This window comes from Mus musculus, chromosome 10 (genome assembly GCF_000001635.26).
Source record: "Mus musculus strain C57BL/6J chromosome 10, GRCm38.p6 C57BL/6J".
NCBI classification, from domain to species: Eukaryota; Metazoa; Chordata; class Mammalia; order Rodentia; family Muridae; genus Mus; species Mus musculus.
In genome coordinates, this window is record NC_000076.6 from 89,573,540 (window position 1) to 89,589,857 (window position 16,318).

General features: G+C 42.1%; 1 protein-coding gene across 2 annotated transcripts in view; it reads right to left on the reverse strand.

The window, feature by feature from the left end:
• Positions 1 to 480: 480 nt before the first annotated feature.
• Slc17a8 (solute carrier family 17 (sodium-dependent inorganic phosphate cotransporter), member 8) overlaps positions 481 to 16,318 on the reverse strand; it is a 47,230-nt gene continuing 31,392 nt past the window's right edge. For both annotated transcript variants that reach the window (NM_182959.3, NM_001310710.1), the window contains 4 exons: positions 15,957 to 16,089; positions 9,857 to 9,967; positions 4,362 to 4,489; positions 481 to 3,118 (listed from right to left, as the gene is read on the reverse strand). In NM_182959.3, the coding sequence (NP_892004.1) occupies positions 2,777 to 3,118; positions 4,362 to 4,489; positions 9,857 to 9,967; positions 15,957 to 16,089 (714 nt within the window). In that variant the 3' untranslated portion in view covers positions 481 to 2,776. The remainder of the gene's footprint in view (positions 3,119 to 4,361; positions 4,490 to 9,856; positions 9,968 to 15,956; positions 16,090 to 16,318) is intronic.

Here is a 16,318-nt window from a genome sequence, read left to right on the forward strand (position 1 = left end):
CAGAGACAAGAAAGAACTCTGGATATTCTCTTACGTCCAAGACAGTTCTGAGAGACCCAGCTTGATGTGATTCCAGGATGATGATTAACCAAGGAAAGATAAGAGAGGAAGAGCAAATTTGCTGAGCTTGAGAGTAAAGGGGTAAAATAGAAATACTGGGTTCCACATAGACTTTAACATCCAGGACAATGTAACAAGTAGTCTTTTATATTTAAAACATAATTAATTATTCTCCTCCTCACTTTGGGGGATAGCCAAGACTGTAAATGTTTGAGAAAGTACAACCACGACTTTATTTTGATAACCCAGCATCCTCTGGACTCCTCCCACTGGAATCCACACTCCACTCTGAAAGGTAGGTCTGCAAATGGACAGCAAGAGCAAGATCTACAAGATCTGGCCCCTGTCACTTGTCAATGCTGTGCAAGTGTAATTAGTGGCCCAGCGCAACCCACGTGGAAATAACATCACCACAAGGCATCGTGCTTTATTGTGTTTAATGCCACGATCCAGCCCACCATTAAAAAAAATAGATCATACAAGCAGGTTAAAAGCAAAATGTGGTATTTCTGCATGATGTCAACACTAACAACAGATTGTGCCATAATCTACATTGCCTTCATGATCATCATGAGGCTTTTTTCATACTTATAGTTATGTTTTATTAACACACAAAGAAATAAACACATTTTTCCTATTTTTTTACTAAGAAAACAGTATAATTTTCATAATAAACTCTGTGGCCAATGCATGAAATGACACAACACTCTTCACAGATGACATGGTCACACAAGAGTTAAAGATAATGCCAATGTGACAGCTATTTCTTGAGTGCTTCTTTATGCCCATAACTGTTCTAGGGGACTTACGTGGATTCACACAATAAGGAGATCTAACAACATCTGATAACACAAACTATCTACAAATGATATAAAGAATATTATTTAATGGGAAGTTTTAAAAATCTATGATTAGTCTTTTTATAAAGTGCATTATAACTCCTTAAGTATAACAAGGGGGGGTTCAGAAATAAAATGGAAAAAAACTAGAAAATAAATATTATGCAAGTAAATTTATATTTTATCATCATATTACACTTTCCTCCTGAAAACAGAAATAAAAATTTCAAAACTGAAGAGCAAGAAAATAGTTTTATTTTCTAATACTCTTACATGTTAACATTACATTTTAAATGTATTTAGAGAATATCCATGTTATTGCCCTACACAATCACAGATAAATTCCCCAATACCTATTATAGGCCTGGTTCTCTCAAATATGTTGACTGCAATATTTCTCTATAAAACTACTGCTGTGCTTTCGTTTTCTGTGAACATGCCAGATGGAGTCATTGTGAGTCTTTTGGGCATAGTTTTATATCATCTGACCATACTTTCCAAGAAAGCTAATGACACCCATTTGTTTGAACAAGATTCTTTTCAAGATACTATTACGTAAATAGTAAACAGACTATTTACGTAATAGTCTCCCCTGAACCTGCTTCTTAGGTATTAACTGCCTTAGGGGCTCATAGTTAACTTGAGACATTATTTAAAAAAATTCCTGATACTCTAGGGGGGTTAAATTTAATGGCCACTCCTTTATATACTTCTTTTCAACCATTCCTGGAAACTGAGCTATCTTGCTTAGCTTTTTTTTTCCCCCTGGTTTTTTGAGACAGGGTTTCTCTGTATAGCCCTGGCTGTCCTGGAATTCACTTTGTAGACCAGGCTGGCCTTGAACTCAGAAATCGCCTTCCTCTGCCTCCCGAGTGCTGGGATTAAAGGTGTGCGCCACCATGCCCAGCTCTTGCTTAGCTTTAAGTATTTTACTAGACTGTGACTTTTTTAAAAAATAAAAAGGCCATTGATTAACAAATTGTTTGGTCCAACAGTTAATATAATATCTTAAGGGTTTTTGCTTTTAGAATTTCATATGTTTGAATTCCCTCTTCCATATTAGTTTAAATATTTACATATATACAAACACACACACACACACACACACACCCTTGACCAAACATGGAATTACCTACAAAACAGCTGACTTCAGTTTTAGTTTTTGTCATTGAAAATGTCTCTACAATGAGCTGAACCCTTCCTTCTCTCCTTCCTTCCTTCCTTCCTTCCTTCCTTCCTTCCTTCCTTCCTTCCTTCCTTCCTTCCTCCCTCCCTCCCTCCCTCCCTCCCTTCCTTCCTTCCTTCCTTCCTTCCTTCCTATAACTCCCGCTCATCTGCCATTCTCAGCCTTGGTCCTGAGAGGACGACCTTGGGTAGACCAACCTATTGTAAAACAGGTATAACTGTATTAGGGTGTGAGTGTTAAATAATGTTCACAAAGCACCTGGCACAACCAAGGGCCCCCATGAGTGATTCCCTTCATTAGGTTTAGGAAACTCCTCTACATGAGTATCCTAAGAGATGTGATGGCAACCACCATGTACTCTTCTCCAGAACAAAGAGGGATTTCTTCCAGTGTTTATTTGAGCAACATGCTACTCCTTATTCTTCTCACCATTAATTCCTGAATAACTAGTTCTTTTGAGAGAAGGCTCAACGGCCAATGCCCAATCCACACCCCAACCCCAAATATGATCAACTATTTTATCAACTGAGACCAAGGTCCATATTCCCATCTTTGTAAGAAGGCGTGTTTCTTTTCTCTGTTGTTAATTTAATCTCCCCCTTTCCCACGATTTGGCCCCCTGGCAAGACGCAGTATGGGAAAGGCGATGGGTGCGATACTTCCAGTTGTAAGCTGAGGTGAAGCCAGACATTTAGGATGTTTCTGAGAAGTCTCCTTCGGCCTGGTAGGATAATGGCTCCTCCCCGTCGAAGGCAGATTCTCTCTGTTGTCTCCACTCCGTCTTCTGGACCTCACAATTCTGGGTGGTGGCTCCATAAGACATCTTCTTTCTGGGACTTACGAAAGTCTCGTGGTTGAGTTCTGTCTCCTCAGCTAACTCATCTTGGTCAATGATTCCACATTTGTCCTCAGAGAGATTCTCTGGGTCAGCCCAGTCCTGTTTTTCCCCAGAAGCGAAGACCCCGTAGAAGATGACTCCGCTGTAGTGTACCAGCGCTGCTATGAGGAACACATTCTGCCACTCCTCCCGGGTCTAACAAAGGAAATGTAGTGGCAGTTAGCATGTTAAGGTAAAACAGAGGTTACCAGTGAGCCCCAAGCATTTGCCTCTCAGAGACCACATTACTCTTCCACATAGACCATAGACTTGTATTAGAATCAACATCCAGAGCCTATACTTCATTTGAGTGCTTGAAAATGAAAATGACAATGAGCATCATTTTTATCTTAAACTATTAAAATAAATATGTAAAAAGTACAGGTCGCATGGAATTGAGGGGATGGCTCAGAGGTTAAGTCCTTGCAGAGAGGATCCATGTTCAATTCCCAGTTTCCATATGATAGCTCACAACCATCTGTCACTCTAGCTCCAGGGAATCTGATGCCCTCTTCTGTCTTCCATGATATATATGTAGTATTTATATTCACAAGCGGACAAAATGCTCATTCGCATAAAATAAATCTTTTTAAAGTTAAAAATAAGTTTAAAAAACACAAAGGTTTCATAACGACTGAGTACCACATCCTTGAAAGTTCAGGGTTTTTTAATGTATGTTGGTGAGCACTATGTCTGCATGTAGGTCTGTGAAACACATGCATGCTGGTGCCAGGGAACCCCGAAGTGGACATTCCTGGTTAAGAGCTCTGGAGGTTCTTGTAGAGGACACAAATTCAGTTCCCAGCATTCACAGCATGGCTCACAACCATCTGTAACACGGGTTCCAGAGGATGGGATACTGGAGTTCTGATGGTTATGAGCCATGCGGGTGCAGGCAACTGAACCCCAGTCCTCTTAAGGAACAGCAAGTGCTCTGAGCTTCTGACCCATCTCTCTAATCCCCTCAAAGATCCTTAAGAAAGTTCATTAATGTCTTGTTTATTTTCTCATAAAGAGGAGGGAAGTTGCACCACAACTGTAATGCGTAGTGAGTGGAAACAGGCTACCCAATGTTAGCACTTAGAATCATAAAGCAGACTTCAATAAATCTTTCATCTTGGCTTGCCTAACTTGCTTCTTTGTGTCTCTAAACAATCTCTATGGCCTTTACGTCTCTCCATTTGTTTCTTAGCTAAGAAAATGTGAAACTAGATATCAATTAGTCTCACTGCCATCGGTAACCAGTGAAGCAGGAGAAAATGAAGAGCAGACAGTTGTTCAGGACCCAGTCAAGGGCAAGGACACACACTGATACAATGGGGTGAGTCACCCAGTTCTCAAGTTCATGTGGGGCTTCCTCCCTGATACTGCAGCCCACAGCCACAAAGGAGATCCTTACCTTGTGCTTAGTCATTGCACCAACAATGAGGGGACAAACCATTCCAGAGAGGGTCCCCACACCATTTGAGATCCCCATGAGGATGCTGGCATAGCGTGGAGCAATGTCCAGGTGGTTGACATTGAAGCCTAAGGTAAAAAGCAAAACCTCAAAGTTGGCACAGAATCCCTAAATCTTTTAGAATCGAACTTGGCCTTCCAATGTGGCATCTCCCAGCATACCACTAAAGGTCCTAAAAGAGACTGACTTGGTAGCCACGTGATGTATTACAAAGGACGTTTTCTAGCAACTTGCATAAATACAAGCAGGAGTCTCATTAACTTATGAAGGATCTTCATCTTTCAAGTCTGAATGTTTGGGCTCAAAGCTTATTTCCTGCATATAATCAAGTAGAGAAATAATCTTACTATTTATCTGTAAAAAGTGCTGTGACATCAGACATAATATATATATATATATATATATATATATATATATATATATATATATATATATATGAACTATTCTAACCACACAATACCATGGCGAGCAGCTACACTATTCTAACTACACAACACCAACACCATTGTTGTGGATAGGCCTGGGACTAATTATATTTTATGTCAATTCTCCTGTGAGTGGTTGTGAACAAGTCAGTATTCAGGTGATTTCCTGTACACCTGCTTCCTACCTTAAATTGTAAAATAAAGAGGAGCTGGTGATTGGGCAGATAAAGGTAAGGTGGAGCGGACGGTGGAGAGAAGGGAGAAGGAGGAGAAAAAGGAAGAGGGAGAGGACGCAGAGGATGCAGAGGAGGAGGAAGAAGAAAAGCAGAGCAGAAGCACACGGCCTGGAGAAACCACAAGTTCTAAGAGGTCTCATAGATGGGGAAGATGGTAGTGTAGCAGTAGATCTGCCCAATCTAGGCGCATAGCATGTATTCATATTAATTGAGTCATGTTTTCATTGCCAGGGCATACTTGGGATGGAGATTTACCATAACACACCATGGTTAAAAAAAAAAAAAAAAAGCTATGCCATTCTAACCACACAACACCATATGAACAGCTACACTACTCTAACCACACAACAGCTGCTGGGCTGTAGCTGTTGCTGCTGTTACTGAGAAGTATCGCCCTGTCTCCCCATCATTCAGGTCTTCTATCAGAGAAGATGCTGCTGGAAGCAGCAAAATGATAAATTGCCACTGCTAATCCACCACCAGAAGGGAAGAGTAGATCAAGTGAAGGCGGCAGAGGATGGGCAAGCATTGCAAGAAGCTCAAGTCCCCAGAAACCAACCCCGGCCATATAACCCAGGGCTGCATTTTGGAATTAGACCTCAGCTCTGATAGCTTAACTGAGATGCTAATCCAGACTAAAGATTTAACATCCTTGGCCCTCAGTTTCTTCTTCTACAGGTTGGAGTGGTCATTCTTATAAAACTGTTGCGGAAATTAAACTAAATAGTGTGTTAAGTAAATCGTAACTGGAAGTGAAAGCCAGGTTCCCTCTTTTCTACTAAATTTGTTTTATTTTCACCTTCTGTTCATTTATTTTGTTCATTTAGTGATAACATCTTAGGTTAGTCTCAAACTCATGGACTTAAGCTATCCTCTTGACTCAGCTTCCTGAATACCTGGGCTCACAGGCATACATGGTATCTAGCAATACGTGTGGATATAAGGCATAGGCAGCTGTCTGTCCTGTCTCTGCCCAATAGGAATCACTCAAACACGAGTGATTACTTACCAGTTTAAGCTACTGAACGTATAGCAAAAGGTTCTGGGTTTTGTTCGGTTGCACGTCCACTTCCTTTTGTTTAATGGGAGTACTTTTCATATATGAAACTTGTCCCTTGACACACTCTTTTAAAAAAAAATGGAGCTCAGCTATTTTATTTCTAGCTCTCTGTAGGGGTGTGCATGAGTCTGCACATGAGCACAGATATCTACAGCAGGCCAGAAGGTAGCATCAGATTCCCTGGAGATGGAATTATGTATGGTTAGATCTGAGGCCCCTGACATGGGTCCTCAGAACCAAACTCAGCAAACGTGATTAACTGCTGAGCCATCTCCCCAAGCCCCGCCCTGTTTATAATATATGCTGATTAGTCTCCTCTGCCACCCCTACCTGTCTTCCCTCTGCCCTACAAATCTCTTCCGCACGCTCTTGTCTGTTTGTTTTTATAGCCTGCTGAGTTTAAACAGGCTCTCTATCTGAACGTGGGTTTAGAGCTGTCCCATGAAGCCCAAAGGGCTCAGTGATCAGTGCACAACTCAGGTAATGGCTCCCCTCTCCCAGAATCTGTCAGTGTAGCAAAGAGTTGAGGAGTGAAGGAAGAGCCTGTTAGCCCTTCATCCACTCATGACTTGCTGTTGGTTTGGTTTTTAATTCTCTGTTTTGTACCCGCCCCACCCAAAAGAAAACCCTGAAAATCGGTTTCAAAATAAAATTTTCATTCAATCTGCGTAACTTTTTCTCTAACCTACATTCAGGGAGACATTTTTTTAAAAAAATCCGTTCTGTAATTAAATACACCTCATTCAGCTCAAAGTACCAGACAATTGGGGCATAAAACAGCTGCACGATTAGTTAATCTTACTGTGATTTGAATGTAATAAATACTTTATTAGAAAAGAAACCAGAGATAAGAGGCAATTAATGGAATTAGGAAGCATTCTGCTCTGATACAAAGCCAGCCTGGGCATTGCATACAACTAAAGAGAGCTCGAGGAAATCCATTAGGTTCCTATCTACACAATGATGGTGTTCCAATGGGAAAGTCACCAAGAAACTGGGGCACGGATAGATTTTTGTAGCACGTGAAAATATGACATGCAGTCTGAGAGAACTATAGGTAACTGGGGATGGCTGGAAATAGGAGACGTGGCCTTCTCCAGAAAAGAGCACACCAACGGGTTGTCCAGCACCAAACTATCAGCCATGAACACTCACATACAAGTAGCATGATACAGACTGATCAGTTATACTATATAGGAGTGTATATGTATACGCATGTACATATATGCATGCGATAACAATTAGTAAGACAAATAGGCTATGGATTTGGAAGAGAATGGGGAAGTATATGTGGAAGGGTTTAGAGAGGAAAGGGAAGGAGACAATGTTATAATTCAATTACAATCTCAAAAAAACAACTTAAAGGGGGAAAAATGACCAAGATGGGGTAGATGCCTTAAGGCAGCTGCTGTGGTGGGAAGAATGGGGTTGGGACTTTTTTTTTTTTTTTTTTTTTTTTACCTCTTTTTGAGAATTAATTGGCAGTCCTGAAGAAAGGAAGCAATGTGAACCTAAAGCTTTCTCAGTATCTCTGGGGACAGGATGTGAATCTCTTTCTTGTAGCAGAGAAGGGTTTCCTCAGCATTCTCCTGCACGCACGTGAGGCTTGCTGTATTCTTCCTAGTCGGCATGTAGACTGTCACCAGGTACGATGGCACACACAGTCCTCGTCGTGGGAGGCAGAGGAAGGAGAATCTAGAGTTCAAGGCTAGCCTGGGCTACACAGGAAGCCCAACATCAAGCTGGGCTACATAGAAGAACCTTGGTCCAAAAGGACCAGGGGTTGGGGTATAGCTCAGTGACAGAGGACTTGCCTAGAGTGTACAAAGTTCCTCAAAAAAAAGTGTAGATGTTGATCCAGATCACTCTGCAAAGCTTGTTGGAAAAGCAGAATCGCATGTCCTACTCTGGATTTAATAACTCAGAAACTATATTTTGTTAGGTCCTGGGATAGCTTCTATGTACACGAACATTTGGGAATCATTGGACTCATAGTATTCAGAGTGACTAAACAACAATAACAGTAAGTGCATAAAACTTTACTCCTCATGAAACACTGTGGTAAGATCTCTGGGTTTTTTGTTTGTTTGTTTGTTTTGTTTTTCGAGACAGGGTTTCTCTATGTAGTCCTGGCTGTCCTGGAACTGAGAAATCCACCTGCCTCTGCCTCCCAAGTGCTGGGATTAAAGGTGTGCTCCACTACTGCCCAGCTTGTAGTAAGACCTCTTGAGTAGCTGATTTTTCCTAGAACATAAATTCTACAAGGGTAAAGATTTTTAACTCTTCATGGCAATATCCGCAGTGCTGAGAGAGCCCAGCACTAATGGATGCCCCGTGCTGATGAGAACAGCCCTGATCTAGCAAGTACTGTGAGAGATTCATGAAAGACCCCCGAGCATCCTTCTGATGACATATAGACACTGCTGTCACATGCCTCCAGTCTCCAGATCAGGAGTTGAGTAATCTAGCACATTATTTATTCACACACACAAAAAAAGCAGACAATAAGGGTCTCAGACCCAGTTCTGTGTACCTCCAAATCCAAGTTGTTGGCTATAAACACTTTGAACGCAGTCTTTTCCCTAATGTACTTCTGATGAGCTCTATTTTGATAGACACTTCCGGTCTCTCTCTCAGGGTAGTTCAGGAAACAAATACAATATTTTTCTGTTCTGGTATAGTTCCATTCTGTTCGATACTTAAAGTGGCTTAGGGGCAATGAGAACTTGGAGGTAGGCAGACCTCTGTCTCTGTCCTTCCTTTACCGCTAACTGTGCAGCAATGGGAAGATAATTATTACTACTACTACTACTACTACTACTACTACTACTACTACTACTACTATTATGATCATTCAGTAAATTCGTGAAAACCCCAATAAAACGTTGCTATCACTATTTGCTGTCGTGGGACAGAGGTGATTACGTAAACAGATACACTCTCATTGGGCTTCACGTAGGGCATTTCTAGAGTCTGTAAGCACGGTGCTTTGCACAGTCCTCTCCATACAGTCATCTGGCTTCTGCTCCTGTCAGATGGAGACCAAATAACATGGAAAGCCCCTAGGGTAGTTGTGAGAGTGACACACAGAGAGTTTTGTGAAAGCATCTTCAGCATGAGACCTGTGCTTGATTATAATAAGCCCACATCATTGTCATCACCACCACCACCACTACCACCACCACCATCATCATCACCACCACCACCATCATCATCATGACCACCATCATCACTATCATTTCCCACCCCACCCCAGACCTGCACCTTCTTGCTTGTAAAATAAAAACAATAAAGTAGACAAAAACTTATTGAAAACAATCGAAACTGCTCTAAATGCTACCAGTGCATGTGACCAGGTGTCAAACAGCACGGCCCTTTGAGCTAAAATTAGCAGTCTTCCAGCAGGAAGTGAGTCTGTCAGATAGGGTGACCCGGGGCTAGCCTGGGACACATGCCTGGGTTCTGTGTCTACCTCAGGGAAATCAGCTGTACTCTTATACCTTCCCATGGTAGAGCTAGGACGGGCTATCCCAGCTTGTGTGGGCTCTGAGCTCATCCCTGGTGAATCTCATGGCGCCTCACACGATGAAGCTCTGTGCAGTGGCCCTGTTCCTTGGGAATCCCTGGGTTATTAAATGAACGTGCTCTAATTTCCTTGTCCTTCCTTCATTGTGAATCTACACACATGACTCCAAACCCCAGAGAATGCTTTACCTGAAATAGCAAAGCCACTAAATCCTACAGCAAGCACCAGGAAGGAGATAGCCACTCCTTTGGTATGGGAAAATCCAACCACCAGGAGCAAGGTTGCCTCCATGCCAAAGCCTGCAAATAGAAACAGAAGAGGAAATGTCATGTTTCTGTCTGTCTGCCAAAGCTATTGACTTGACACATGAAACTCGCCCACATTCACAAACCTGAGTTTTTAGTGCATACATCCTAGCTCAGAATCTACACTATTCCCCAATGATCACGACTGCGTGACTATGCTATTGCCTAGGTGTTCTGTGAACTTTCTACCTTGCTACCTGGTGCACCTTGAACAGCAAATGGTCCTAGTGGTTCAGTGATGGCCTTGGGATGAGGGGTGTGAACAGTTAATCCTTCAGTAGTTGGTCCTGCTAATCTGAGTGGCATATATCTAGTTGGTGACCGACCCTCTTTGACTCTGTAGGTTGTGGTCTCCTACATGACAACACTCCTCTGATATTCTCTTCCCAAAGCAAATAGCTATAATTATCCTCTGAAATAAAAATTCCTCAGTCAGATGAGGTGGCTCAGGCCTGGAGACTAAGGCCAAGTTAGAATGAGCACAGATTTAAGAACAGCCTAGGCTATATGAGTTTAAAGTAAGTCTATCAAATAGTGAAATCCTATTTCAATTTTTAAAAAATGAAACTGAGATGATTTCACGACTTGGAAGACAGAGCAGGTACAGCTCTATGAGTTCAAGACCAGCCTGGTCTACATAGTGAATGCCAGGCCAGCTAGAGCTGCATGGTGAGACTCTGTCTCAGAAAGAAAGAAGGAAAGAGAGAGAGGTGGGAGGGGAAGGAGCAAGGAAGAAGAGAAGAAAAGAGGACAGAAGGAAGGAGGGGAGGGGAGGGGAGGGGAGGGGAGGGGAGGGGAGGGGAGGGGAAAGGAGAGAGCCTTTTAATGAAAAGCTGGCTGGAGATAGCTCAGTAGTTGAATGTTCAAGGGGCTTGCACAAGAATCTAGGCTCCATCTCTAGTGGGGAAAAGGGAAGAGTAAATAAATAAATAAATAAAGTCATGCCTCACTACTAGTGAAGCAAAGTCAACATTCCTCCCTTTCACTACCTGCCCCCAAGTCTTCAGGCCTCTGATAACAAACAGCATGAGAGAGACACTTGCACAGAAAGCCTAGCAGAAGAGCGGACTCTCAGTTCCTCTCATCCAGAATAAATGACTCCAGCATAACAAAAAGAAAGATGAGAAAATTATGAAGACATGTATTCCCTTGCAGGAGAGGGAAGGAGAGATGGAGGAAGAGAGAAAGCATTCATCTAACAGCACACAGAAAGATGACGTAAATACCACTTGCAATACACAGAGGGTAGGGGATAATTAGGGTGGAGGCTTCATTCTGGAAACCAGTTGCTGAGTCCGCACATCTCCGAACAATGATCCTATAGTTGCTTCCAAGTCAACAGGACCAATTGAGTGTTTGTTCCTCTTCTTTACACTCTCAAAAATCCCAAAGCAAACCACAGCTCCCACTTCCCTCTCCCTTTCTCTAGGTCAGTCAACAGCCTACCCATGTCTAGGGCTTAGACTACAGAGTCAGAAAGGCCTAACATCAGATTCTGCCTCAAAATGCAACTCGTGTAACCTTGGACCATCTCTTCATCTCCTCATGTTAAAAAGCAGAGCCAGACAGTCTGAAGGAACCATGGAGGGGGAGAGGAAGTTGGGTATTCAAGGCACTGAAGTGCACATAGGTATACATGTGGCCGCAGATAGGCAAGCAGAAACTGCAGGACCATCGCAGACTTTCTAGATTCCTCGGCTTCCACATGAAATTGCACGTGCTCAGCCTTAGGCGTTACTATCAGATCTCACTTCTGCTTTTGCCATCTCTGCCTTGGCCTTAGTTCTGGGTTCTATCACCTGTATCACTTAATGGGATTGGTGGCCTTCCCTCTTTGACTTCTGATTCATTTGCCGAAGTCTTTCTGAACGACATGCTCAATGAGACTCTCTGTTTGCCAAGGGTCGAGTGTCACTAGTACAATCTAATGGCAGCCCTTCTCACTCCTCTAGATCCTTCTCTGCCAGCCTCACCTCTGCTCTCCACCCAATCCTCAAAACAGGCTTCTATGTGGTAGCAACACAGCCCTTTAGCCACTTCCTATGAGTTCACAGCATCTTCATCCTCAACCAGTGTGATGGTTTGTATATGCTTGGCCCAAGGAGTGGCACTACTAGGAGGTGTGGTCCTGTTAGAGTAGGTGTGTCGCTTTAGGTATAGGCTTTAAGACCCTAGTCCTAGCTGCCTGGAAGAATACTCTGCTAGCAGCCTTCAGATGAAGATGTAGAACTCTCAGCTCCTCCTGCTCCATGCCTTCCTGGATGCTGCCATGTTCCTGCCTTGATGATAATGGACCAAACCTCTAAACCTGTAAGCCAATTCCAATTAAATGTTGTCCTTATAAGAGTTGTCTTGGTCATGGTATCTGGTCACAGCAGTAAAACCCTAAGACAACCAATGAAATCATCTTCTTCCTCTTTCTCATCTTTCTCTTCTCTTATTTTTTAGAACTTGTCAATAATGCTTTATCATTTTTATTTACATTTCACCTCTCCTGTGAATCTGTACATATGAATTTTTACACATTGTAAACAAGCTAGGCACTGTGTTACAACCCTAATCCTTGGCTCTTTGCAACAAGGTCTTGCTATGTAGTCTAGGCTGACCAGGTTCTCATCTACCTAAGACTCTAGGATGCTAGGATTATAGGTGTGTTTCACAACACCCAGATTACAAAGTTACACTCCTTTTGGCACGTGTGTGTGTGATTGATGTATGGTATACATGCACATCTCTGTGTTCACATGTTCATGGGTACATGCATGTACACCAGCATGTGGAGCCCAGAGGTTGATACTGAGAGACTTCCCTAGTCACCCTCTACTTACTGAGGCAGGCTGTCCCACTGGACACAGCTAGTCTAGCTTGCTATCTTGCCTTAGAGATGCTCTGCCAAGCAGACATGCCTACCCAGATATTTGTATATGAGTGATACAGATCTGAACAGATCACTTTCACACTGCTATGACAAACACTTTAACCACTACCCATCTCTCCACCCTAAATCTATGGTCTTAACACTGAGCTGATGAATAATAAAGAAAGACACTCAACATTGACCCCTGCCCTTCATACATGGACACACACAAGCTACATACACACACACCATCTACACACAAATAACACAAATTTTTTTTAATTTGTACTTGGGATATACTAACTTAGTGGTAGATGCTTGCCTGGGGACTACATATGAGGGCAGAGATTAAAACTCCAGTCCAGGCATTACACCCTTCTGGGTATCAGCCTTGGAACCAGAGCTTCAGATTTTCATGGCAAAAATGACTTACATCTGTTCCTCTATTAAAACCCATTTCCCAAATTATTTTATAGTTACTCCTGCAGAACAGAGACTGTAACAGTAACAGTAAAGGTTAAGTAAGGAAAATTTGGTATGTTTCCTTCTAGTCAAGAGCATAGAATCATTGGCCTGAGGGAGACTTAAAATTAAGTCAGTCACCTGGCTAAGAGACCACTCATCAGAAAGTTGGATCTACCTTAAACTATGTTGAAGAGGTAGGGGAAACAATTACCCCTTTAATGACATAATATATTTGTTTTTAAAAAATAAAGATTTTTATTAATTCTTTGAGAATTTCATACAATGTGTTTTGATCATATTCACTCCAGCTCCTCCCTTTAACTCCTGCAAAACCCATCCCCATCCTCTGGACACCAACTCCATGTTGTTTTTAAATAACCTATGGACTCTAACTTGTGCTGTCCATATACTTTTAAGTGTGGGACCATCCACCAAAGCATGGTTAACCTACCTGGACCCACATCCTTAAAGGAAACTGACATTCCTCAAAACTGGGAACGAAAGATACTAAAAGAGTTGATATGCCAAAAACCTATTTCAGAGTCGTACTTTGGAAGAGTCGGTGAGCACAAGGAGCACTCAAATAAGCAGACGATGAAGCCAGGAAAGACATTCAGGACCTAGATTTAAAAGTTACCAAGGTGGATTACTGGCAAATGGCAAGATAAACTTTAAAACAAGGAGGGAAATTGAGATTCTGAAGAAGAAGCAAACAGAAATGCTAAGATGAATCAATTGGCCAATTTAAAAATACAGTGGAAAGCATCATCAACAGACAAGACCAAGCAGAAGTGAAATGTCAGAGACAGAGGACGGGCTCAAGACAATAATACATCAGACACAGGTAAGGAAACAAAGTTAAATGAGCTTGGGCAAGCCTCGAAAGAACTCTAAGATGCATTCAAGAGATCAAACCCCTAAGGGCCCACAGACCAAAAGAAGCACTTAAGATAAAGTAAAAAAGAGTGGACAATGTATTTGATTAAATTTATATCAAAAAGGCCCCCAATCTAGAGGAAGAAGTGGATATCCAAACCCAGGTAGTATCTAGACTCTCAAGCAGGTATAGCCAGAGAAGAATCTCTTCGTGTCATAGATGGATGTCAAAACTACAAAACAAAGAAATGATATTATAGGAAATGTCAAGTTGCCTACAAATGGAAATGTATCAGAATAACATTAGATCTCTTGGCATCAAACATAAAGCACAGGAAGGCAACAGATTATGTTTCAAGCCCTGGAGGTAACTTCCAACCAAGCATGCTATATCCCACAAACTAATATTTTTAATTGATGGGAAAATCATACTCCATAAGACACCCAGATAAACACAAACTACGGCACTATGACCACCATGCTGCCATTGCAGAAAATACTTACAGGAATACTCTACTCAGAAGAAGAAGAAAATTTAATTTATTCATCTGTGAATTATCCTACTCATGAAATTTGTAACTTCATGCCCCAATCACTTGTCAATGGTGCTACTAGCTGGGGACCACACCTCCAACACATCATCCTCTGAGGTCTTTCATATCTACACCCTTACATACTTGTAGAGAAGAATGGAGTAGGGAGAGAATGTGAGCAGAGCTCACAGTGGAGAGATTGTGAGTGAGCAATGTCATAGAGGATATGTGCACATCTGTCTAGGAGGACAATGAGCTGTTGTGGAGCGAGACATCTGCTATTTTATTAGCTTACAGTCGCTGATGACCATAAGCTTAACAACTCAAAATACACATTTATTATCATACAGTTCTATAAAGCTGCGTTCGTTGAGAAAACTTGTAGAGATGAGTCTGTTCTTGCCTCGGCTGGCTTCTAGAGTCTGCTTGAGATTCTTCCCAGTTCCACTGCCATGACCTACCACCTCCTGTCTCAAGAAAACTTATAGCTATATTGAGTTTACCTAGTTAATGTAAATTAATCTCTCCATCTCAAGACCCTTTAATTTAGGCATGAAGATATTGCTAAGTTGGTAGACTGTTTATCTAGCATGAATAAAGCCCTGGGTTGGATCCCCAGCACCAGATAAACTGGGTGTGGTAATACATGCCTATAATCTTGGCACACAGAAGGTAGAGGCCTGGAGATTAGGGGTTTAAGACCAGCCTGTGATACATGGGACACTATCTCAACAGGTTCTCTGATCATAATCACATGTCCTCTGTGTTTTACCCAAACACATATGTACACATAAAATGAAGAAAAAAAGGAAGTAAACTATGTAAGCAAATAAGTGGGTAGATATACGGAAAATGTAAATAGCAAGCAGAAACATAGCCAGAAGTTATATTATGTTGGCTTCAGAATAGATGGAAGTGTTTCTTTGGTTTTAAGCGTGTCCTGATTCATCAGCCATCAACTAAGTTGTCCTGTCCCAGATCTCACAAGTACTACATGACCACTTGGCAGGAATATGGAGAACAAATTTCAGTTATATACAAGGAGATGGACTCAGAGGTCTTTGAGACCCATTACAATGGTTCGACTCAGTCTGACCACGCCTAATAGAAGTCAATCTCAGAAGCTAAACATGGGTGAGCTGAGTTAGCACTTGGATGGGAGACCATGTCTGGGCTGGCTGTAAAGTAGTCTCTGAATTCTATTTGCTCTAATTCTACAGAAACCACTTGAACCTCCTGCCATATATGGTACCTCCACAATTCATGATCTTTCTGACAGCGGTTGTGGTCAAAATCTTTCGGCTTCTTAAATAATCAGCCAGTTGTCCTCCGATGGGCACCACGATTGTCATCACCATGTGTGGGACAGCTGACAAGAGACCCACCTGGAAGGAAAAGAAACAAAGAGCCGCCTTCCATTCTTCTGAGATGTCTTTAGACATCTTGCTTACCCCTGTTACACAGCCCCACAGTCATTACCAAGTTCAATCATCTAATGTGGGATCCCAGGAGGTCTGCATTAACCATGAAGCAATGAAAGGTAGAGTGATCCTGTATATGGACCAACTGTCTTCCCCACCAGACTGAAAGCTCCCTGGGGTCAGAGACAACTCT